General features: G+C 33.9%; 1 protein-coding gene and 1 long non-coding RNA gene across 2 annotated transcripts; both read left to right on the forward strand.

Annotated features, from left to right (window-relative positions):
- Window positions 1-10,493: 10,493 nt before the first annotated feature.
- Window positions 10,494-11,081, forward strand: LOC143049070 (uncharacterized). Its single transcript, XR_012970038.1, has 2 exons — window positions 10,494-10,576; window positions 10,979-11,081. It is a non-coding gene; the product is annotated as an uncharacterized LOC143049070 (long non-coding RNA).
- Window positions 11,082-21,855: 10,774 nt separating this feature from the next.
- LOC143048908 (uncharacterized) lies at window positions 21,856-23,820 on the forward strand. The gene is made up of 3 exons (XM_076222772.1): window positions 21,856-22,827; window positions 22,875-23,330; window positions 23,812-23,820. Exons 1-3 carry the CDS (start codon window positions 21,856-21,858, stop codon window positions 23,818-23,820), a joined length of 1,437 nt encoding a protein of 478 aa, XP_076078887.1.
- Window positions 23,821-25,107: the final 1,287 nt, after the last annotated feature.

Below are 25,107 nucleotides of genomic sequence, written 5' to 3' on the forward strand. Positions count from 1 at the left end.
CGGTTAAAAGCAATGAGAAACATCTATTTTTAATCTATAAAATCAAATCAAACAGACCTAGAAAAATTCCAATTGCACGTGTTGGTTTAATCTATTCATATCTTTTTTTATGTTTAAAAATCCAGCAATTTAAAAAGGGGGTTCCCAACCAAGGTCAAAGGACCCCTGGATCTGCCAATGCACACTTCCATCCTTGATACAACTTGAACAATGTATTAAACTTTATTCATATTTCAATATTTCAATGTGACTTGGCTCACTTCTGAAAGATAGTTGTAAGCCCCCCCCCCTTTCCCCCCCTAGATGGTTTGGGTTATTATTAGAATAGAATATAATATGTAAAAAAAAGTTACAAATAAAGGGGGACAAAAATTAATTAAAGGTTATTTTAAGAGAAAAATAGGCAAAAAGAACTAAAGAATTTAGACAAGAACACTTTGGAGAATAAGTACAATAACGGACACTCCACTCTTTCAAAACCCTAGTATTATTTTCCTGAGGAGGAAAGCAACCCTAAACCTATGACAGTGACACATATTTATCCTATACAATAAAAGTAACATCAATCTTGGCAATGTTTATACACGTTTCATATTGCCTATATTTAAATCACTTTCATATAAATGTGATAACTAGCATGACTAGTGCAAGAGCCAATTACATGAAATAAGCATTGATAAGTTCAAAAATATAAAAAAATTAATATGTTAATTATTTTAAAATTATATACAAATACATACTTTTATTTATGTGCATACAATAATGTATTTGACTGTTGACAGACATGACAGGTTTCAACACTGACAACAGAAATATGTTAATTTATAGACATTTGTTAGAAATGGAAATTTAAGTTTTAAATTAGTTTTTAAATCAGGAAATTGTAGTCTGGATTTTACACACATTAAACATTCAATGTGAAGGATGAATATTTTTTACCAGTCAGTGAAAGCCTTATAAAGCTAACCGACTAACTGTCATGGTCACATTTTGGTGTCAACCAGTCTTCTACAAATATTTAGACACACCTCCACCTGATCAGCTGGAGTGGACGTGCAGATTTAAGCATGGAAAACAATTAACGTGTGCATAAATTATAACCATTATAATTCTTCAGCAGTATAATATATGGTATTTGTCATCTCTTTTAGCTGCTACAGACTCTCATTTGTGTAGGGGGCATAGCGGTCAAATGCAAATGAGTCGATTTTACACAAATATTAAAAAGCAAATACCAAATGTGTTTACCTGTTCAATACCAAACCGTTAATGTTGTTTAATCTGCAAAGCATGGATCCTGCCATTGTTAAAGCTGTTATAAAATTAAGATTAAATACGTTTCCATAGAACACAGACTTCCAGCTTCATAATTTCTAGATGAATGACTATCGATGACTCAAGAACTGTTCCGAATATCTGTATTATTCCGGTATAAGCCGGTTTGCGCGGGAAATACAAAATTGTCACACCCACGTCTCTCTTTGTTCATAATATCATTATTATATGTGACGTCTCTGAGTAAAGCAAGTTACTACAAACAGAAAATATTTCAAGATCTTTCTCTCATACATTCAAACAAATGTCAATAAATTATTTGAGACTTTTTGTCCTGTGCCTTTTAAATTGGTCCTATCACATTTCGGTGACCGTTTCCGTCCTGTAACTTTTTGTCCTGTGACTTTCTGTCCGTTTACCTGAAATTTATATCAAGTTATTATGAACAATTTTGATTTCGAAGTTCTCAGTTTTAGTTCACACCTTTTCAGTCATGTCAATTCCAGCTATTATAAATCTAATTCGGTAGATTACATTGGGGGGATTTAAAATGCGACCACCGATAGTGACGCAGGAGCAGAGGCGGATTCAGAACTTTTCTTCTTTAGTTACGGAATACCATCAACTTTTTGAGGATTACTTTCCGGCGCATGCCTGTATGAGGTCGCTTTAAGTTAATTTCATTTTTTTTATTACTTTTATTTATTTATATTTATTTATGAAATTTACAATTTTTTATTAGTTTCAATTTTTACATTTTTTATATATATTTTTTTTATAACTATAAGATAAAAACAATAAGCACATTTAGTTCAGATGAGAGTATGTTTTAAGGAGCACCTCATGAGTGAGTGCATCCTTAAAGTTGTCTGTAGTGGTTTGGTTTGAGATATCGGGTGGTAATTTGTTCCAATCTTTGATTGTTTGGCTGAAAAAAGAAAATTTAAAGGTGTCTTTATTACACTGAAGTTGTCTGTATGTCTGTTGATGGGTAGTTCTTGTTTTAGACTGGCTTTTTATGAGTATATCTTGCGATGGTATTGCAATTTCATTGTTGATGACTTTGTGCAACATTTGGAGTCTGGTTTTTAGTCTGCGTTCTTGTAAGGATTGCCATTTTAGATGTTCTATCATTTCAGATACACTGCTGGTATTGTGATATCTGTTGCAAGTATATCTTGCAGCTCTTCTTTGTACTTGTTCCAACTTATATATGTTTTCTGAGGTGTATGGATCCCAAACTGTACAGCAGTATTCTAATTTTGGTCTAACTATTGTTTGGTATGCTCTTTCCTTAACTAATTTAGAATTTATTTTTAGATTACGTCTGATGAATGCTAATGTAAATAGTAAAAAGTCATTGCAACTAAAAATAATCATAAATTATGTGCGTCTGAAGCTCGTTTCATTAATTTTTTTTAGCAAGAACAATAAAACCAAAAACCCAAAATTGAACAACTACTTGTCAGAGGGTATTGTAAACTAAGATTTTGAATTATTTTCAATTATCAAGAAGATAACAAAAAATAGCTTTAGGAACAGAAACACTCAATACTAAGCTAACAAAATTCTGAAACATCAGCAATCTAACAGCAGCGATATTGAAACAATTTTCAACTAAATATTTTTAAAAATTTTAAGATTGTCACATAGACCATTTTTACATAATATATATGCATTAAGCAACAATACCAAAACATTCATCGTACTATAACAAAATCTAACAGATTGGTTATGGAAAGGTATATCCTAATAAAACTAGAGCGAGGGGCTTTTATTATTATAAGGTTGACTATGGTATCGGAAAATTGTCACTTGGACTTCTCCAATCAATTTTCAAATCCATAACTACATAGAAAAAAGTAAAATAACAAAAATACCGATCTCCGAGGAAAATTCTAAACGGAAAATCCCTAAGCAAATGGCAAAATAAAAAGCTGAAACTTATCAAACGAATGAATATCAACAGCCATATTCCTGACTTGGTACAGTCATTTTTTTATGTAGAAAATGGTGGATTAAACCTGGTTTATAGCTAGCTTAACCTCTCACTTGTATAGCAGTCGCATAAAATTCCATTATATTGACAACGATGCGTAAACAAAACAAACAGACATAATAAGAATGTTCGTTTGTGAATTTAGGACGTAAATACACAGTAACGCATGGTCGAAGAAATAACGATTTAATTTTAAAGGGCATTAAATTGGCTTGTGGAAAGGCCAAATGTCAATCTATAATAAAAAATAACTCATTCCAATGCAGACTGAATTTGTCACCCTTTTATCCTGGTCCACTCAATTTTCAGAACCTAGATGTAAGATTACTTGTTAATATAATCTTATCTATTGTAGGCATTTACATTCATGATGACCCTGCTAAATGTTCATGTGCCTGTCCTTAGTAAGAAACCCGGTCAGGGACTTTCTCCGTTTTGAATTTTCCTCGGAGTTTAGTATTTTTGTGATATTTTACTTTTTATATATCCATTAACACAAAACCTTTGACCGGGTCAATCAGAGCACTTGGTATCAATATCTCGTTATTGCAAAATAATGTATATTGACCTGTTTCTATCCCTCGGTGTGTTTTAGGTCTTTTTGGGTTACTGTTAACCCATGTTACACTTTCTATGATTTATTTGCAGAACAAATATGTAAATCGTCTACATTCTGTCATACTTATATACTTTTTTGTGAAGTAGTTCTTCTTAGGAATTGATAAAAAGATTGATAATATACTGCAATGTTGATGCATATTTTTAACAAACATTGATATTTAGAGGGTTGAATACGGAAATATTTTTCCTCGGAGTTCGGTATTTTTGTTATTTTACTTTTTTATCTAAATCTATTACAAAATAAGATAACAAGCTTTTATTGAATGAAAGACATGCCAAACAATTGCCAATGACAAGGAGTGCATTTTGTTGTGATGTCAATTGCATTTTAAGACCTTATCTATATATGTTTTATATGTGAGATGTATGGCAACAGAAGACGTTCATTTTTATTTTCAATTAAGTAACATTTAACATTCTTTATTTAAGGTGATCGACTCAGACAAATGCTTGTTCACGTCGGCATGGTCGGCGACAACTTAGAAACATCTCACATGGAGCTATGTGGTGAGTTCAATGGTCCAGCCGTCAGTGGACAGCCCATAGTTACACAGTGTAAAACATTACCGGAAGGACAAATAGTAAAATTAACGAGTGTAAATAACAAACCAGTGGCATTTCATCTAGCTGAAGTTGAAGTTTATGGTGTTTAGTTACGTTGTCTTATGATATACATTAAATTTAATTTATTTCAATTATAAATTATCATATAATTGACTTCAAATTTCAGTGTTAACTGTATGAACAATTATACTCTGTTATGTCCCATCTAAATTTACACCAATACTTATAGTTAAAAATAGAATTATTCATTAAATCAAATTTGAATGGTTGTTTTCTTTCACGGTACTGATACCTTCAAAAATACATATATATATTAAGAGATGTAGGATATATGTTAATTAGACAGTAATCCAACGGCTAAAAAAAACAAAATACAACTAAAAGAGGGTCGAAAGCTACCTGAAAAAAGTAAAATCACAAAAGTACTGAACTCCGAGGAAAATTCAATCGTAATGTCCCTAATCAAATAGCAAAATCAAATGACAAAACACATCTAACGAATGGACAACAACTGTCCAAAGGATATTCAAACTCATATGCTGGAAATAAACAGACAACGCCACATATAAAAAAAAAAAGCTCGTCAACTGTAGACCCCAAGGTTATTTTCTCTAACTCGTCATCGTTTTGAATCGAACATTGGAAATTTAATTTCATAATGATAATTGGTTCCTAAAAGAAATTGGTGTTTTTATGAAAATACAATTATACTATTAATTATAAAATGCATAATTAATGCCTCATGAGAATCACGTGGGCTATGAAGTGAACGATCGGAAAATGAGGTAAATCCTTAGAGACAGCTATTATAATGAAATATTATCATCATAAATAAAATTAATCGGTATAAAACATATCAATAACTAATAATACAAAATTGATTGAACGCTATCAAGCTGAAGCCGACAAGGGTGACTGGGGAAACGAAATATGAGCAATTGGTCTCCCGACCGGCAGTTAAACGCTTGCCGAAATGGGGTGTCCAATATACCCTCATTTTCCAGTGGCAGTCCAAATTTCCACGACCATCATCCCAAATGGCCTCTATTATGAGATGACCTACCTATTGTATTTATTGTTAACTTGTTCTCGTACTGAACATGCAATGAAATATTTGCCACCGGACGTTAAGCAACCAACAATCAATCAATCAATCGAGTTGAAGAGTTCACATTGATACAGATTAAATTTGAAAAGGGAGTTAAAATATTGAAAAAGGATATTCAAACGCTAAGTCGTTTTTAAGCAATGGCAAAATATTTTTTAAAAAAATCACCAAACACAACATAAAAAAACACTCAGCAACACAAACCCCACCAAAACGCGCTTGATATGTTAACTAAGATAGTCAGTATCAAAAACAAAAATGTCATTATTTTATATATAACATTTTGTTTATTTTAAATATTTATGATTTGTGTTGTTCATCATTTCAAATTTGCTTAAAAAAAATAATTTGAAATATTAATATACTTATCTCAAATGTGTAATAATATAAATATGTTCGTACGTTTTGGTTCTCTTTAACTTTATAACGGTTCTTGTACTTAAAGATTCTTACATGGCATTGCCGATATTTGCCTAGGTATCGGCCCTAGATTTCCAAGGCTGATACCAGGGACAGTATCGAAAATGAAATGATATCTATTTATCACGTATTTTCCAGCTGGAGAAAAAAGATAGCATATATATAAGATTATGTTTAATAATTTTAACAAAAATTATAAACATTTGAAGAAAAAATCAAAAATAAGTATCACAGTGAGTTAATGATGAAGTTTTGACATGTTACCGGAAGTTAAGTCAAGAGCACAATATGGATTTTCGGGGGCTGATATGGATTTTCAAGGGCTGATATCGATGTTGGACTCGAATGCAAATAACTAACCTTAAATTCCGTCTATTATTGCCGATGCAAAAACGTAAATGTTAGTACAAAGTTTGCGAATTATTTGTTTGGAATGTTGATCAAAGTTCAAATATATCAATAGTTCCAATTTTTCATTTTATGTTTGAATTTGAAAATTTATGTCCAAAGCTAAAAATTTATGAATTCTAAAATAAGTTTTGAAATTGAATAGTATTAATATTAAATCAAAATTAAAAGAGACTAAACATAACGTATACTATCAAACTTTAAACAATATTGAAATTGAACTACATACATTCATTCGAAATGTCTCATTCGTCTTGATTTTCTCTTGTAAGGGTTGATAGCTACTATTTTTAACATTTTCGTTTTAAGGCATCGACAACAGATCCAGGTATGCATTTTACATATTTCACTGCAGCATAATAAACCTACAGGAAAAGAAATTTTGATCGGATTAAATTAAAATAAAATCGTACAAAATGTGATGTTAATATTCTTGGTTAAATCTCAGTATAAAACACAATTATGGTTTGTTGTAGTATGCTCTTTCCGGTGAAGGAGGTCCGAATTTACTTGTTTCATGTTTATTTCCGCTCATATATATTTTCGCGTGATGGTAGCAACAAAAATTATCAGCTCGTAGTCAGAATTATAAGTATAGGAATAACTTATGACAATTACTGTACAACCGTAAAATGGCTTAAGCTGCTCAATCTAGTTCAAATCATTAATTTTCGAATACAAGAACTCGTCATATACGAAAAATTAAAGCAACAGTGGTATATCAATGTTCGAAAGTCATAAACCGATTGAGAGAAAATTAAATCCGGATTACAAACTAAAAATGAGGAGAACGCATCAACTATAAGAGGATAACAAAGGAACAGAAGCACTGAATAGCAACAAAAAAATCTTCAAATTAGAAACTCACTATTTGATAACAACTGCCATACTCCTGACTCTGTACAGGGCATCTATAGAAAATTCGGTGGGTTGAACCTGGTTTAATGGGTAGCCAAACCTCCCACTTTATGACAATGTTAAAAAAAATATGGATGAAATGACAACAATATGTAACAGAAATACAGCACAAACACACGCAAGAACATTCATAACAGAGGAACGAAAAACAAATAAGATCATCGTATCTATGCACATTAATTATTTGTTTGCACAATATGTCTATATGTTTACGTACACCTGCATGACATCACTTCTAACGTTTTGTCTTTAATTAAACCATTTTTTTTTGGTTCCAAAGACTCATCTTTTGTCTACAAAAACCTATGTGACGCTGAATAGAACAAGTTGAAAAGGACTAATAAAATACGAAGTTGGAACGGATTAGGTACTAAAATTGTCAAAAGGATTTGCCAAATACAAATAAAGAAATGTATTTCTCGGGAAGAAAATCCTGAGTTTTGCGGACAATTCAAAGTATTGTAAACAGTTAGTTTATTTGTATAAATATAATAATATGTGGTATGTGTGCCAATGAGACAACTCTCAATCCAAGTCACAATTTATTTGTATGCCCATAGCAATGATAATAAATCATAATCGTTATTATCAGAAAAATTGACCAACGTTCTGTAAATATTTGAAAGCAAATGTATTACTGTCTTCATTGAGGCCATCGTATATTATGTTTCCAAAAGTAAAAACAAACTATAAAGAGGAAAAATGAGTGATAATCGGGGGAAAAACAACGAAACAACAGAAACACTTAAGTGCAAAAAAAACCCAAACTACAATGCAACATACAGAAACAAACTATAAGATAACAATTGCCATTTTTCTGACAGGACATTTAAGAAACAAATTATGAATTGAACATGGTTTTGTGGCTAGCCAACCTCCTGTTTTATTGCAATGTTAAATATAAAATTAAATAACAATCAATAACAACATCACATGACAGGACTACAATACCAATAAATGGAAGAATATTCAAGACAGAGAAATACACAAATACAAGTCATACGTCGATGACCAAGGAGTTTAAACTTCTCCCTCATTTTCTGCAGCACATGTTGTTCGCATGTCATATGGTTTTTCCTTTGCAATAACTTGCAACATTACATAACACTATCATACTCACATATTAATTGTCTCTAGTCGATCAGTATATTTCTGTTAAATCAATTTCAGAAAGTATGTACAAGTTAAGCTTCATCATCTCCGTTTTTAATGTCACTTGGGGATAATCTTATCGTTGAACAGATTTAATTTCAATAAAAAAAAAACAACTTACAAACTAACCATGAGAATTTTCAGAGTCTTATTTATTCAGTGGTAATGCATATGCCTCCGGTAAAATATAAAGTGAAGTCACGTATCCACGTTGTCAGAGATACATGACGTCTAAATAGCACCTATTAAATAATTCAGTATTCTAGCATCTGTGTGCATTTGATTTTAATTGAAAAATTAACCTTTATTTATAAAATCAAATACAGAGATGTACGTAGACAAATAATTGCTAGTGCCAGATAAACAGTCATATGTTCTTGGTGAATTTATTTTTTGTCTTTTTCGACATACGACTGTTCTTGGAGACTCCACCCTGACAATTACATCCATATGCTGCTGGTAGAATTGACCTTGATAATCTATTTACATATCTTCTTGAAGACTCCATCCTGACAATTTACATCCATATGTTGCTGGTAGAATTGACCTTGATAATCTTTTTACATATGGTTGTGGTAAATTTTTTATCTTGATATTCAACTTACAAATGTTGTTGGTAGATTTGATAATGAATCGATAACCGATTTTCATATGTCCTTTGTCAATTGCATATGTCCATTAAGGATACGTTCAAATAATAATGGAAAATTGTGTCAAAATTGTTCGACCTTGAGTGAACTTTGATGTATTAATAATATTTTGAAAGTAAAAATTATGTTTTGACAAATTAAATATGGTAACAATATCTTCACTTTATTTCTTGGTATTGTTTCTTTTTTTTTTTTTGTTCATTGTAAACTCATTTGCTTTTTTTTTAACAAAATGGGTAGAATAAACGAAGGTCAAGATTTTAATAAAAAAGGAACAGGTTGACAACGTTATGCGAGTGGATAAATGATTTGCTTAACAATTGTTAATGCAGTAATAAAATTTCATCAATTGTCCCCCAACGCAATGCTTTCATAATGTGAATAGGCATGGAAGTCCATGACAACTCGAGCTTGTTATTGAAATACTATTTGTCACAAAGTCCTTTTTTTTGTTTAAATTTTAACTAAGGTTGGAACTGTAACAGAATTAAGGCAAGGATAGTTTTCCCAACAGAACATTTTTTGAAAGTATGAATTTCAAAACATACAATTGTATCAAAGTAGTCATCGTAATTTCAAAATAAAAATCATTCTTAAATAAAAAATATCACGTGTATAATTTCATTACTTCCTCATCATGATCTAATGGTAGACAAATATTATAAAACCATTCATCTTTTGTTTGTGTGTAAACAAACTTTCACCACATGTTTACCACAAATAGCATTGTAGTCTCTAGTCATATCTATTATAAAATTGAGAATGTAATATAACAATATTTTTCACTCATTACAAAATAGCGAAGGAGTTCTCCCCCTTGTCGGTTGAAGCGTATTCACATAAAATGTTGTAGCTTCAGAAATGAAGTGGATTGTTGTTACGACGTAAGAAACATATCCGATATCATCTGTGAAACGGTTATTCCATAACGTTCAACCCACTCGTGAGGTGATTAGAAATATGATGCCTACATTTCATTGTTTATATATATCACTTACTTTATAAGTGCTGATATTTCTGACTTGATTTAGGCATTTTCTAGAGAAAAAATATGTACAAATGACATATTTAAAACAAACTAAATGTATTCACTTGTTAAGAAGGTGTAACGTTATATTCAATTCTGTATTCAACTAATGAAATTGAGAATGGGAATGAGTCAACCTGACCAAAGAGCAAAAAAACAGCCGAAAACTATTAATGGGTCTTCAACACTGCAAAAAAAAAAAAAACACGCAAAATAATTTTTCGAAGTTGTTCAGTGAAAACTTGTCAAATTAATCTACTTGTAATTGCAAGATAAATATTTTATCACAGTGTATATTGACATATCTACATCTTATCATCTATAGATAAATATCACGTTTAATATACACATTCATATGCTCAGTTTAATAGATATACAAGTTTTAATCATTCACTTCAATAAAACAGCTGGAATTCACATTGTCTTATTGAATGGTAAGTTCACAAACATGTAGACCTATGACGTAGAAATTATTTATAGTGATGAAGATTATAACACAATGATGACTGGTGTTCCTCTAGTTTTGAAATTTTTACCTATAACGTTTGTTTGTTTGTTCACAAATGGTTGTCAATATAGTGAAAGTTTGTGCAATTGTGAGAGCTATAAATAGTTATCAAAGGTACCAGGATTATAAAACCATGTTTTTCCAATATTTTCTACATTAAAAAATATATGTACCAAGTCATGAATACGACAGTTGTTATCCATTCATTTGATGTTTTGGCGCTTTTAAATTTGCCATTTGACAACGGGATTCCCGTTTTGAATTTTCCTCGTAGCTATTTTTCTTTTATCTGGTATAGATTTACTTCTTTACTTTTCAAAAATGACAGTTAGAATGATCAAAGAGGTACTTGAATTATCAGTTGGTATTGGTGTAGGACTTGCAGCTGCTCGGTGTTTGATACACGCAACACAGCCAGAAAAAAGAAAAAGTAAGTATGCATATTTATCTAATGTTCATTAGTTGTCGTTTGTTGCTGTGGTTCGTATGTTTTTCTCGTTTCTCGTTTTTCATATCAATTAGACCGTTTGTTTTCCCGTTTGAATAGTTTAACACATGTCATTTTTTGGCTCTTTATAGCTTGCTATTCGTTTTGAGCCACGGCTCCGTGTTGAAGACCATAATTTGCCTTATGATGGTTTGCTTTTACAAATTGTGTCTTTGATGAGAGTTGTCTCATTGACGGTCATATCACATCTTTTTTTTATCTTTATTTATGTTTGATATGAACAGATTTGTAGTCAATACAAATTCATTAGTAAACGTAAAAAAATACCTGATCTTTAAAGACACCTATGTGGCAATAAAAAAAAAACTTAATATTGTAAGACAAACTTTACTTTAGGCCGCTCTCGTTCAGCAAATTATGATTAATATATGCCTTAAAACATTATAGGACGGCTTTGTCGACATGGTGGGATGGTATTTTTTTTTTTTGTTCTTTGTTTTTTTATTTTATTTTGTGTTTTCTTTTTATTATTTATGTATCTACATGATGTATTTGGTTATTGGTGGTGATGATTTCAATTGAGAACCTATCTGTTATGTAGTTAAACATAATATTGAACATGCTTAGCGTGATAATTTTTTTTGGTTTACGGTATCCTTATCAAAATCAGACCTACATGTAAAAAGGAACTAATTTTTCAAATCAATAGGAAAACTAAAAGATATATGGTTTAGATAGTACAGACTTTTTTTCGAATTAGTGTTATACTCTTCGAACCCGTAAATGTTTGTAAATGCATTGTGTTACTTTCAAATGTCTCGACATCTTTTACGTCACATATATTAAAACTATGTAATAAGATGAAATTTTCAATTGTGAATGGATCTTGTGTATGGTGCGAATTTCACCTTTCCAGTTCCTTTTGTTTCCATGTAAACAATCATAACTACCAGTGACCAAGTTCATGTATCTGCCAATACCAATACTGATATCAAATTTGTGCATATTTTCGGGGATAATTCGAAAACATTAATTCCGACCAATACAGCTAAGGTAACAAAAAAAAGAACAAAAATACAAACACCCCAAGGCAAATTAAAAACAAGAAGATATATTTTCCATGTGTCGAAAATCCTTTTGAACATTCCGAAGGCATTTAAATTATATTACATTATCAATGGCAAAATACAAAAAAGATTACTAATATGATTTCAGTATGCTCTTCCAAATCGCATCGTAAAAATATTTTACCCGAAGCCTTTTATGAACAAAAAATATTTTTGTAGAGTTCTGTTGCTTTAAACATAATTAGGTAAATGAAGATTTACCCTTAAATCGAATTATGGAAACAATTAAACATCTGAATGCTTTCTTTTTACTAAGAAATCGAAGAAATTATTTAGTGACAAAACCATTTGCGTTTAAGGTATTCATTATAAGTAATAACTGGAGTTTTTGTGTTGAATATTAAAAAAGAGGGAGTGCAATTGCAGATTTTTCTTTTGATATGAGAAGCTGTTTTTATTTATTCAATTGATACCAAGTATCTTTGCAATGGCGATTGAACATATAGAAACGCCATGGGGAAAAAATGCCCTCTGATACCTTTTGCATAAGAGAATTAATCATATATGTAAGATCGTACGCATGTCTGTAGCCTTGAATAAGTTAATTGGCATTTCTGTATGTATGATTTCTCTTAAAAACTTATATTCTTTTTTCAGGAGAAAAAAACCCTGGTAAGTTTATAATATAATAACAAAAATCACCAATTTTATCGACAAATTTCTCAAAATTAAACATCACAGTACAGTTTATTAGCATTTCAGCTCATAGACATAATAAATGACACATGTACAAAGGATTTTTATAATAACTTTACTTGTTGCTCCCTTTTTAGCTCACCTGGCCCAAAGGGCCAAGTGAGCTTTTCTCATCACTTGGCGTCCGGCGTCCGGCGTCCGTCGTCCGTCGTCGTCGTCGTCGTCGTCCGTCGTTAGCTTTTATAAAAATCTTCTCCTCTGAAACTACTGGGCCAAATTTTACCAAACTTGGCTACAATCATTATTAGGGTATCTAGTTTAAAAATTGTGTCCGGTGACCCGGCCAACCAACCAAGATGGCCGCCATGGCTAAAAATAGAACATAGGGGTAAAATGCAGTTTTTGGCTTATAACTCAAAAACCAAAGCATTTAGAGCAAATCTGACACAAGTAAAATTGTTAATCAGGTCAAGATCTATCTGCCCTGAAATTTTGAGATGAATCGGAAAACCCGTTGATAGGTTGCTGCCCCTGAATTGGTAATTTTAAGGACATTTTGCTGTTTTTGGTTATTATCATTAATATTATCATAGATAGAGATAAACTGTAACAACAAGAATGTTCAGCAAAGCAAGATCTACAAATAAGTCAACAGGACCAAAATGGTCTGTTGCCCCCTTTAGGAGTTATTGCCCTTTATAGTCAATTTTTAACCATTTTTCGTAAATCTTAGTCATCTTTTACAAAAATCTTCTCCTCTGAAACTACGTATACTGCGCCAAATTAAACCAAACTTGACCACAATCATTATTTGGGTATCTTGTTAAAAAATTGTGTCCGGTGACCTGGCCAACCAACCAAGATGGCCGCCATGGCTAAAAATAGAACATAGGGGTTAAATGCAGTTTTTGGCTTATCACTCAAAAACCAAAGCATTTAGAGCAAATCTGAAATCGGGTAAAATTGTTTATCAGGTCAAGATCTATCTGCCCTGAAATTTTGAGATGAATTGGACAACCCGTTGATAGGTTGCTGCCCCTAATTGGTAACTTTACGGACATTTTGCTGTTTTTGGTTATTATCTTGAATATTATCATAGATAGAGATAAACTGTAAACAGCAAAAATGTTCAGTAAAGTAAGATCTACAAATAAGTCGACCATTGACCCCTTTAGGAGTTATTGCCCTTTATAGTCAATTTTTAACCATTTTTTGTAAATCTTAGTCATCTTTTACAAAAATCTTCTCCTCTGAAATTACTACGCCAAATTAAACCAAACTTGACCACAATCATCATTGGGGTATTTAGTTAAAAAATTGTGTCCGGTGACCTGGCCAACCAACCAAGATGGCCGCCATGGCTAAAAATAGAACATAGGGGTAAAATGCAGTTTTTGGCTTATCACTCAAAAACCAAAGCATTTAGAGCAAATCTGAAATCGGGTAAAATTGTTTATCAGGTCAAGATCTATCTGCCCTGAAATTTTGAGATGAATTGGACAACCCGTTGATAGGTTGCTGCCCCTAATTGGTAACTTTAAGGACATTTTGCTGTTTTGGGTTATTATCTTGAATATTATCATAGATAGAGATACACTGTAAACAGCAAAAATGTTCAGTAAAGTAAGATCTACAAATGAGTCAACAGGACCAAAATGGTCTGTTGACCCCTTTAGGAGTTATTGCCCTTTATAGTCAATTTTTAACCATTTTTCGTAAATCTTAGTCATCTTTTACAAAAATCTTCTCCTCTGAAACTACTAGGCCAAATTAAACCAAACTTGACCACAATCATCATTGGGGTATCTAGTTAAAAAATTGTGTCCGGTGACCTGGCCAACCAACCAAGATGGCCGCCATGGCTAAAAATAGAACATAGGGGTAAAATGCAGTTTTTGGCTTATCACTCAAAAACCAAAGCATTTAGAGCAAATCTGACATCGAGTAAAATTGTTTATCAGGTCAAGATCTATCTGCCCTGATATTTTCAGATGAATATGACAACCTGTTGTTGGGTTGCTGCCCCTGAATTGGTAATTTTAAGGAAATTTTGCTGTTTTTGGTTATTATCTTGAATATTATTATAGATAGAGATAAACTGAAAACATCAATAATGTTAAGCAAAGTAAGATTTACAAATAAGTCAACATGACGGAAATGGTCAATTGACCCCTAAGGAGTTATTGTCCTTTATAGTCAATTTTTAACAATTTTCATAAAATTTGTAAATTTAAATTAACATTTTCCACTGAAATACTGGGCCAAGTTCATTATAGATAGAGATAATTGTAAGTAGCAAGAATGTTCAGTAAAGTAAGATGTACAAACACATCACCATCACCAAAACACAATTTTGTCATGAATCCATCTGCTTCGTTTGTTTAATATTCACATAGACCAAGGTGAGCGACACAGGCTCTTTAGAGCCTCTAGTTTGTCGAAGGCTCGTGTATTATCAAGAATTACAAATTTTACTGAGTGAAAAAGTACATATATAAATATTGTCCTTTAACGTGTTTAACTTCACACAGTTAACAATAAAATACAGGTAGTGAATGTTAAGACGATTAGAACAAAAGAGTTATATCAAAACAACAAAAAAAAGAAAAAAAAAAAAGAAAAGAAAATAGGAAATCAGATATATTTGCAAATCCAAGCACAGTCTGAAGTTTAGTTGTTGTCGTTGGTTCATCTATCATATGCTGTGATTCTTTAGCTATTTTGTTGTAGATGATTAGACTGTTAATTTTCTCAAGGAGGTTATATTAGTATATAACCTCCTTGGTTTTCTCAATTGAACTAATTAATATTTTTCATATCGGTGCATTTTATAGCCGACTACATGGTATTGGTTTTCTTATTGTTTACTTAAAGCCGTACGCTGCCATAATTTCTTTCATCTATTTTTTTTTTTAACTTGGGTGGATTGTTGTCTCATTGGCAAACATACCTCATCTCCTTATTTATATAAACAAGTTTAAAAGCAAAAACCGCAAATCGCAACACTGAGTACAAACCCGCCGACAAGTCCAATTAGGTCGCTCATTTTCGAGGCACAAAAGATATGATTGTTGTAACACCAATTGAACATATCCATCAGTTTGAGTTTCATATTTTCCATGTCGTTTTTTTTCTTCAAAAACAGACTTTACGAGTTTTGGTCATTGTTGAATGCCGTCTTGTCGCCATTTATTGCTTACATCAATTTCATTTGAATTGTTGGTGATTACTTTCCCATTGTAAAGCATACCACATCTATACAGTATTGTAAGGCATTGGAAGTACTTGTTATGATATTATAAATTCAGAAAAAGGAAATATTATTCTTTTAAACATAACGGTTGTGTTCTTACGCATAGTAACTTGGCTCGCACGAGCAAGTAAAACATTTTTTTAATCAAAGATATGGCATTAATTTACTATTTTTATGTATGGATTTCACAGGCCAAAGTTTCATTTTTTTTTTTACCAAATATAAAGGGGGGAAGCATTTCATCAGCTATGATATGAATTTCTAGTTCATGTTTGTATATAGGTTCAAGATGATGTTGACAATTATCAAGGATAACAAATTTTTAATGCGTAAAACACTGGAAGTGAAATGAATTTTTCATTTGTTTACATTTTTGTTGTACAAGTGTTACGGCAGGGAATGTATGTAATTACTCATGGCTTACCTTCTACATGCTATATATCATGTAATTCCCGTATTAAGGATCATTTCTTGTAACCAAATATTCATATTTAAACGTCTAATATGCCTGATATAAATAGGAAAATACTTCAATCGAATTGTTTATTTACGGAGACTTTGTCGTCTGCCATTTTGTGGGGACCGAAACATGTGTTTTGATATCTTTAAATACCAATTCGTCTCCTGGACATTTGATCTAATATTGTATTTTCAATACCACAGATAAGATTTGAAATAAGTATACCCTGCCGGACACAAATATATTGTAAATATTTAGATGGTTGAAATGAACTATGTTGTATGTTATTTACGTACTATGTAAATACGCAGATCGTCTGCTAAATCAATGCGCGCGCAGAGGTGTCCGATTGTTTATTTCAAGCTTCTTTGTCGATATTTCAGATGCTATAGCTTTGTTTTGATATTTTTTGTATAAGGACAATGTTCGGACAACTTAAGATGATATGTATATCATGTTTTTCATTATCTAAAATTTTTATAGTTCCGGCTTCCCGGAAAGGACAAGTTTCCATTGGATTAGTATGTCACGTGACAATTACAATTTAGTATATAAACGTGCGAGCACTCAGCAATGGCAGATAGCCCAAAGTTTTGCTGGCGGCAAGTTCAAACCTTGGAAAACAAATAAAGTAACAATAACCTTTAGGTGAGAATAAGGATAACATAATGAAGTTTAATGATATGTAATTAGCCGTCTTTTGAACAGTAAGCTATCTCCCACCACGTCGGACACCACAAATATGTATTTAAGGATTTATGATTCAGTACACTTGAAGGCAACTGTTTATTTATATAGTTTTACGATGTTATAATGTTACATACTTTTAACAGTGAACAAATAAAAACTGTTAACATTGGAAAGATAACTTTATTTTATTGAACTTGGACACATACAAAAAGCACATGAATTTACACTGATGAAAACAATAGATGTTGGAGGACGCTCGTTCAAACATAAAAACTATGGAAAGCCGTTAGGAACAAAATTAGCTCAGTAACACTCGAATACAAGGGATTGCTCAATACATACATATTAAACATTCCGAAGACCATACCTGACAAGTAATTTGGGAAGTTTAATACAAATGTAGAGTTGCTACACGAGTCACACACTGTATTTAAGTGTTATTAAAGTAAACTACCGAGTATAGGACAGGATGCTCTCGGGTGGCTTACAATTTGGTGTCAGAAGTGGGATGCTAAAATTCTAATTAGCATCCAGGATACGAACCTTGGAATTACCTGTCAACTTAAAAACGTGGTTTAAGCCCGACGTGGTGGATTTACTGTACAAAAATTTATTATAACTATAAAATATGAAACAACAAATAAAATAAAAAGTCTTTATTTAGAATATGGCTGATGCTGGTAGGAACTCCCCAGACCCTGAAATAAATTTCCGTAGGGAAAGGGATTTAGATTTAGATGACTTAGGACAAGGGGATCAAATACACACTGATGACAATGACGACTTTGATAGGGAATCAATTTTACAAGGTCATGGTGATGAGGTAGATCAGAGACATAAAGGACGGGATGAATATCAGGGACATGATTTTAACGATAGGAATGATAGGGGTAATCATAACATGCAACCAAATGGCCCACCAAAGGTAACACTTAAACCTGAGCCCTTCTCTGGTAAGGATTGTTGGGAGGAATACTTGTCGCATTTTGAGGACTGCGCTGAATTGGGACAATGGGGGAACCGTACAAAACTGTTGTTTTTGGCAGCTAGCTTGAGGGGCCAAGCAAGGACATACTACATGAGCTTGTCTCCTGGCGACAGGAGCACATACCAAATGCTAACACAAAAGTTAGATCAGAGGTTTGGGAGTTCAAAACACAAAAATCGTTGGCTCTCAAAGTTAGAGATGCGCAGGCGCATGGCAGGGGAAAGCATAGCTGAGGTGGGGGATGATATAAGGCAACTAGCGCAAAAGGCGTACTATGACCTTGACTTAGCAGCGCAGGAGTCTCTTGCATTAAACCAGTTATTCAAGGTAATAACTGTGGAAACGAAATGTCGTTGTATTGACAAGGAATGCCACACAATAGCAGATGCTGTTGATGTAATAGAGGTATGAATCAATATTGGGGGATCAAGACAAAAAGAAGTCAACAATGATCAGAGCTGTGGAATCAAAGGACACCGAAGGACACATGAGTGAAAAGGATTACCATAGCAATTTGCAGGCATTACAAGATAGGATAGCAAAGCTGGAACAAGGAAATGGGAGTCGGGAAACAAAGAGGGCAAATACTGGCAGATGCTACGGCTGTAACTCCCCAGACCATTTTATGAGGAACTGTCCACACAAAAACAACCAAAGAGCTAGAGGGAATTTCCAGGGCAACCAAAGACAAAATACCTCTTTTAATCACAACCAGGGAAACGACAGAACGCTGGCTCAATAGGTCGTGAGCTAGTGACAGAAGATAAAAGGCCTGATATGAAGGGAGAAAAACATGTCCGGACAGGACATATAGGGGAAACAGATGATAATTGGGATAACGGGTTTTATACAAATGGATTAATTTTTGGGTCTCCTGTCAACTTTTTAATTGACAGTGGCTCAACAGCGTCAATATTATCTATTGATGTTTACGAAAAATTGCCTTCAAATGTTTGGTGTTCTTTAGTACCAAACAAGTCCGAAATATTTGACGTTAATGGCAATAAGGTTTTTGCCATTGGATCAATCATATTAGAACTAATGCTTGGTCAAGAAATTTTCAGTCAAAATTTTATGATATGCAATATCAATCAGGATGGAATACTTGGACAGGATTTCTTACTAAAGGAAATAAGTAAAGTAAATTATCAGCGCATGGTCTTACACACGATCCACAACCAGGAAATACAATGTTGGATTGGAGGGAAGGCAAATATGATTTTCAGAGTAGAAATTAAGGACAACATGACAATTCCTCCAATGACGAGTACTATGATGCCTGTAGACATACCTGGGGTCAATCATTTAACAGAATACGGATTAATAGAAGTCAGACAGGAAATCAGTCTAGTGCTACACCAAGTGGCTACTGCATAGATGGATGGGACTCAGATAGTATCAGACGATGCCAATTGGAAGACCCAGACATGTCACTCATTGTGACATACCTTCAAGAAAAGAAAAATAAACCTGACTGGGACCAAGTATCAAAAGGAACATCATTCCAGAAAACAATATGGCGACAATGGGATAGGCTAACAATAAACAATGGCATGCTTTATAGAAAATTTTATTGTTCTGATAAAGACTATGTAGACAACTTCAAATTGCAGCTCCTGGTACCAAAATCACACCAAAAGACAGTCTTCAAGTATTTTCATGACGTTCCATCTGCAGGTCATTTAGGACCAGATAAAATGCTAAGTAGGATCCAGCAACTCTTTTACTGGCCAGCTATGAGAAACTCAATAACAAGGTGCTGCAAAGAATGTGACCAGTGTGCTGCTAGGAAATCACTAAAGCGGAACAAGGCTCCGTTAGGTCAATACTTGGTTGGCGAGCCTATGGAACGTGTTGCGATTGATATTCTTGGTCCACTTCCATTAACAAAACGACAAAACCATTATGTTCTGGCCCTATGCGACTGCTTTTCTAAATGGACTGAAGCATATGCTATTCCGGACCAGGAATCCCTGACCATTGCCCGTACCATCGTGAATGAATTTATTTGTAGGTTTGGTTCACCATTACAGCTCCACTCTGATCAAGGAAGGTCTTTCGAAGCAAAGGTGTTTCAAGATCTGTGTGATCTACTTAAAATTGACAAAACTAGAAGTACAAGTCAACACCCCTAGTCCAACGGAAGCGTAGAAAGATTTAACAGAACACTCCTAAGCATGCTAACCATTTTATTGTCAAAATGATCAGAGAAACTGGGATGAGATTTTGCCACAGGTTATGATGGCATACAGATCATCAGTTCACGCCAGTACAGGACAGACCCCTAATATGATGATGTTTGGCAGAAACATATTTCTTCCTATGGAAGCTGTTATTCCACGTCCTGATGGACCAAACGAATCCACTTCCCCTGAAACAGATAAATATGTAAATGAATTACAGGACGCAATGTCAAAGTCACATGTACTTGCTAGGAAACATCTTAAGCAGAATTCTGAGTATCAAAAACGTCACTATGACTTGAAAGCAGTAAAGCGCGAATTACAAGTAGGTCAAGCTGTATGGCTTTATGATGCATCGAAGAAAAAGGGAATTTGTCATAAGTTGACATCAAAATGGAAAGGACCATATGTTGTTACAAGGAAAATTGACGACATCACTTACCTTGTGAGAAGGTCAAAGAAACAGCCAGGGAAGGTCTACCACATTGATAGACTACTGCCCTATCAAGGACGGAATCCGCCCACTTGGTTCTCCAGTAGGAAGGTTTGAGATGCCTTTCAACGTTGTTTGAATAGCCGAAATTAGTTGTACAAGTTGTTACGTTTTTAATTGTTTTGATGAGTTACTATGTTTAAGAGTAACTGTTTGACTTTTCTCAGACTGGAGAAAGTCATGATGGAATTCCTAGAGTTGGATCCACTCTGGAAGAATATGTAAGGGAGACAAATGGCCATTGTTTCTCAGGACATATTATTGGCTGTAAGGGAAGGATAAATCTTCCTGCCAGGGGAATGGCAGATTAAACTACTGCCAAGCGTTTTTTTTTGTATGCGCAAGCTGCGCGGCGGAAAGCAATTAACGACAACTTACTGTCTTGAGGAGGCTTGAGATTTTTGAAATAGGGAGACCAAGGGGGTGGATATCCTATTTTTAGACTGAAACTTAGCTTGATCCATTTACTACCAGCATATGCCATATGGGGGGGGGGGAGGATTTTAAACACACAAACAAATATAGTCACTCTACAGGACACTACATGATATTATGTATTGTATTAATATATGTTGTATGGTGGAGGGATTTATAATTGATGATTCAATTTCAGAATGAGACCATTATCCCAAATTGAGGCAAAGTGTTGGCTGTGTCCCATGACGTTTAGGACTAGGAGACAACTGAAAAATCATCTGGCAGTTGCCCCACACAAAAGGCTTTCGGTCATTTGTGTTTGGTGTCCTGAAGAGAAGTCCTACAGGAGGATGGTTGACCTTAAGGAGCATGTCATGGCTCACCACCGCAGTAAAATAGAACTGATGCCTTATAGCTTCCTGAGCGAAAACAATGGGTTTTGGATGGCAAACTACCCAAGAGACATATGCTAAGGTAATCCTACCATCAAATGAGAATTCACAGGAAGCAATGAAAGCCAGGATTGAGGTTCTGGAATTTTTAAACAGGGTGGACAACACCAACAGAAAGAAAGAGGAATGGACTCTAGGGTGGAAGTGTCCGAAGGAGATGGTAAAAGGTACACAAGAAGAAGAGGTTGAGTCGGAGAAACCCAATGGATCTTACTCACCAACACGCCCCACTATTTATGAAGGGCTGGCCCTCCAGCAACTAACTTTGGGACTTGGGGACTCTACAGCCATTTTTAAATTGGACCTTGGAGTTTCTATAAGATTTTATATGATCCATTTGAATGACTCCGTTCTTAGAGACCAAAAAATGCTTGACGCTCTGATTAGAAGGATGACAGCACTAGTTAACACAAAGTACGCAGGATCACATACCTTCTCTGTCTCGATAGACGGTAAACTAAAGTCTATAGTGACTCCTGTAGTGGCTAGGAAATTATCAATAAAGGAGGAGTATATAACGGATATAAAAACATCAGGCGAATTATTCCCAGGAAAACAGACAAAAGCCGCCACAAATCAACTATCACCACTGAAAACACCATCAACATCTGATATCATTTTGGAAGACGACAGCGACAATGAAGAACCAGAGATTTTAGAGGAACCAACAAGCCAGAAGAAGGGTAGAAAGACGACCGAGAAAGAAGAAGAGAGATATGTAGAGAAAAGAAAGAAAAAGACTAACCACCAGGAACAGAAGGCAAAGAAAATAAAGAAAGGAAAGGATTACAAGAAACAGGATGAGGAAATGACATTAACAGAGGAAGGACAAAAGAGAACGGAAAAACAGGAACAGGAGGAGATCAAACGGAAAGAGGAAGAACATAAGAAGCGGGAAACACGGAAACAGGAGGAGGAAGTCAGACTAAAGGAAGCAGAACAAAAGAGAAAGGAAAAACAGGAACAGGAGGAGATCAGACAGAAGGAGGAAGAACGTAAGAAGCAGGAAAAACAGAAACAGGAGGAGGAAGTCAGACAAAAGGAAGCAGAACAAAAGAGAAAGGAAAACAGGAACAGGAGGAGATCAAACGGAAGGAGGAAGAACATAAGAAGCAGGAAACACGGAAACAGGAGGAGGAAGTCAGACTAAAGGAAGCAGAACAAAAGAGAAAGGAAAAACAGGAACAGGAGGAGATCAGACAGAAGGAGGAAGAACGTAAGAAGCAGGAAAAACAGGAACAGGAGGAGGAAGTCAGACTAAAGGAGGCAGAACAAAAGAGAAGGGAAAAACACAAACAGGATGAGGAAATTAGAATGAAAGAGGAAGAACTAAGGAGACAGGAGGAGGCAGAAACCAAGAGATTAGCAGAAGAAACCAGGTCAAATGAAGCAGAACTAATGAGACTACAGGAAGGAGAGAACCTGCAAAGTGAACAGTTTTACACTGCCAGTGAAAGAGCAGACAAACTTTTAAGGAGAGGTGGGATGCCACTTTTCCCAGCTGGGAGGAGGGAATGGGAAAAAGAAAAAATCGTAACTTTGATTACCATACCAGCTGAAGTGAAATGGCCCCCGAAGAACTGGAAAAACATGACCCCTGAACAAAGATATTTCAATTGGGAGTATGCTAGCATTGCATTGGAGTTAAACACCGGGAAACAGCTTCAATTTTTTAAAGGAGGAGCTTCTATTAAAGTATCACTTTTTGGCACTTCCAGGCACGAAAACCCCACAATCAACAGAGGGCAATACAATGACAGTTAAGTCTAGATACTATCTGTACCAAGCAATTGCCAATATCATTAAGAGTAAAACAGACGATCCCACCACCTTACAATTGCTTGATATGATTGAAGCATCATCATCAAAGAGAGACACATCAACAGACATTATCTTGAACAAAATTGATGCAGTGGGTGTACAACTTAGACTTGGTGAAGACCAATGAAGAAAAAGACAATTTATGAACAATTCTTTTAAATAACATAGTTATACTGGTTTTTTTTTAATCCAGGAGAATTAATATATATTGAAGTTGGGGGAAGTGTAAGGCATTGGAAGTACTTGTTATGATATCATAAATTCAGAAAAAGGAAATATTATTCTTTTAAACATAACGGTTGTGTTCTTACGCATAGTAACTTGGCTCGCACGAGCAAGTAAAACATTTTTTTAATCAAAGATATGGCATTAATTTACTATTTTTATGTATGGATTTCACAGGCCAAAGTTTCATTTTTTTTTTTACCAAATATAAAGGGGGGAAGCATTTCATCAGCTATGATATGAATTTCTAGTTCATGTTTGTATATAGGTTCAAGATGATGTTGACAATTATCAAGGATAACAAATTTTTAATGCGTAAAACACTGGAAGTGAAATGAATTTTTCATTTGTTTACATTTTTGTTGTACAAGTGTTACGGCAGGGAATGTATGTAATTACTCATGGCTTACCTTCTACATGCTATATATCATGTAATTCCCGTATTAAGGATCATTTCTTGTAACCAAATATTCATATTTAAACGTCTAATATGCCTGATATACATAGGAAAATACTTCAATCGAATTGTTTATTTACGGAGACTTTGTCGTCTGCCATTTTGTGGGGACCGAAACATGTGTTTTGATATCTTTAAATACCAATTCGTCTCCTGGACATTTGATCTAATATTGTATTTTTAATACCACAGATAAGATTTTTAATAAGTATACCCTGCCGGACACAAATATATTGTAAATATTTAGATGGTTGAAATGAACTATGTTGTATGTTATTTACGTATTATGTAAATACGCAGATCGTCTGCTAAATCAATGCGCGCGCAGAGGTGTCCGATTGTTTATTTCAAGCTTCTTTGTCGATATTTCAAATGCTATAGCTTTGTTTTGATATTTTATGTATAAGGACAATGTTCGGACAACTTAAGATGATATGTATATCATGTTTTTCATTATCTGAAATTTTTATAGTTCCGGCTTCCCGGAAAGGACAAGTTTCCATTGGATTAGTATGTCACGTGACAATTACAATTTAGTATATAAACGCGCGAGCACTCAGCAATGGCAGATAGCCCAAAGTTTTGCTGGCGGCAAGTTCAAACCTTGGAAAACAAATAAAGTAACAATAACCTTTAGGTGAGAATAAGGATAACATAATGAAGTTTAATGATATGTAATTAGCCGTCTTTTGTACAGTAAGCTATCTCCCACCACGTCGGACACCACAAATATGTATTTAAGGATTTATGATTCAGTACACTTGAAGGCAACTGTTTATTTATATAGTTTTACGATGTTATAATGTT

This window comes from Mytilus galloprovincialis, chromosome 10, assembly GCF_965363235.1.
Source record: "Mytilus galloprovincialis chromosome 10, xbMytGall1.hap1.1, whole genome shotgun sequence".
NCBI lineage: Eukaryota > Metazoa > Mollusca > Bivalvia > Mytilida > Mytilidae > Mytilus > Mytilus galloprovincialis.

Bases quoted from the DNA above. Each gene is read 5' to 3' on its own strand.
- LOC143048908 (XM_076222772.1), top strand. From the start codon at position 21,856: ATGAAAGCCAGGATTGAGGTTCTGGAATTTTTAAACAGGGTGGACAAC. The intron at 22,828-22,874 runs GTCAGACAAAAG...AAACAGGAACAG, and splicing joins AACAGAAACAGGAGGAGGAA to GAGGAGATCAAACGGAAGGA.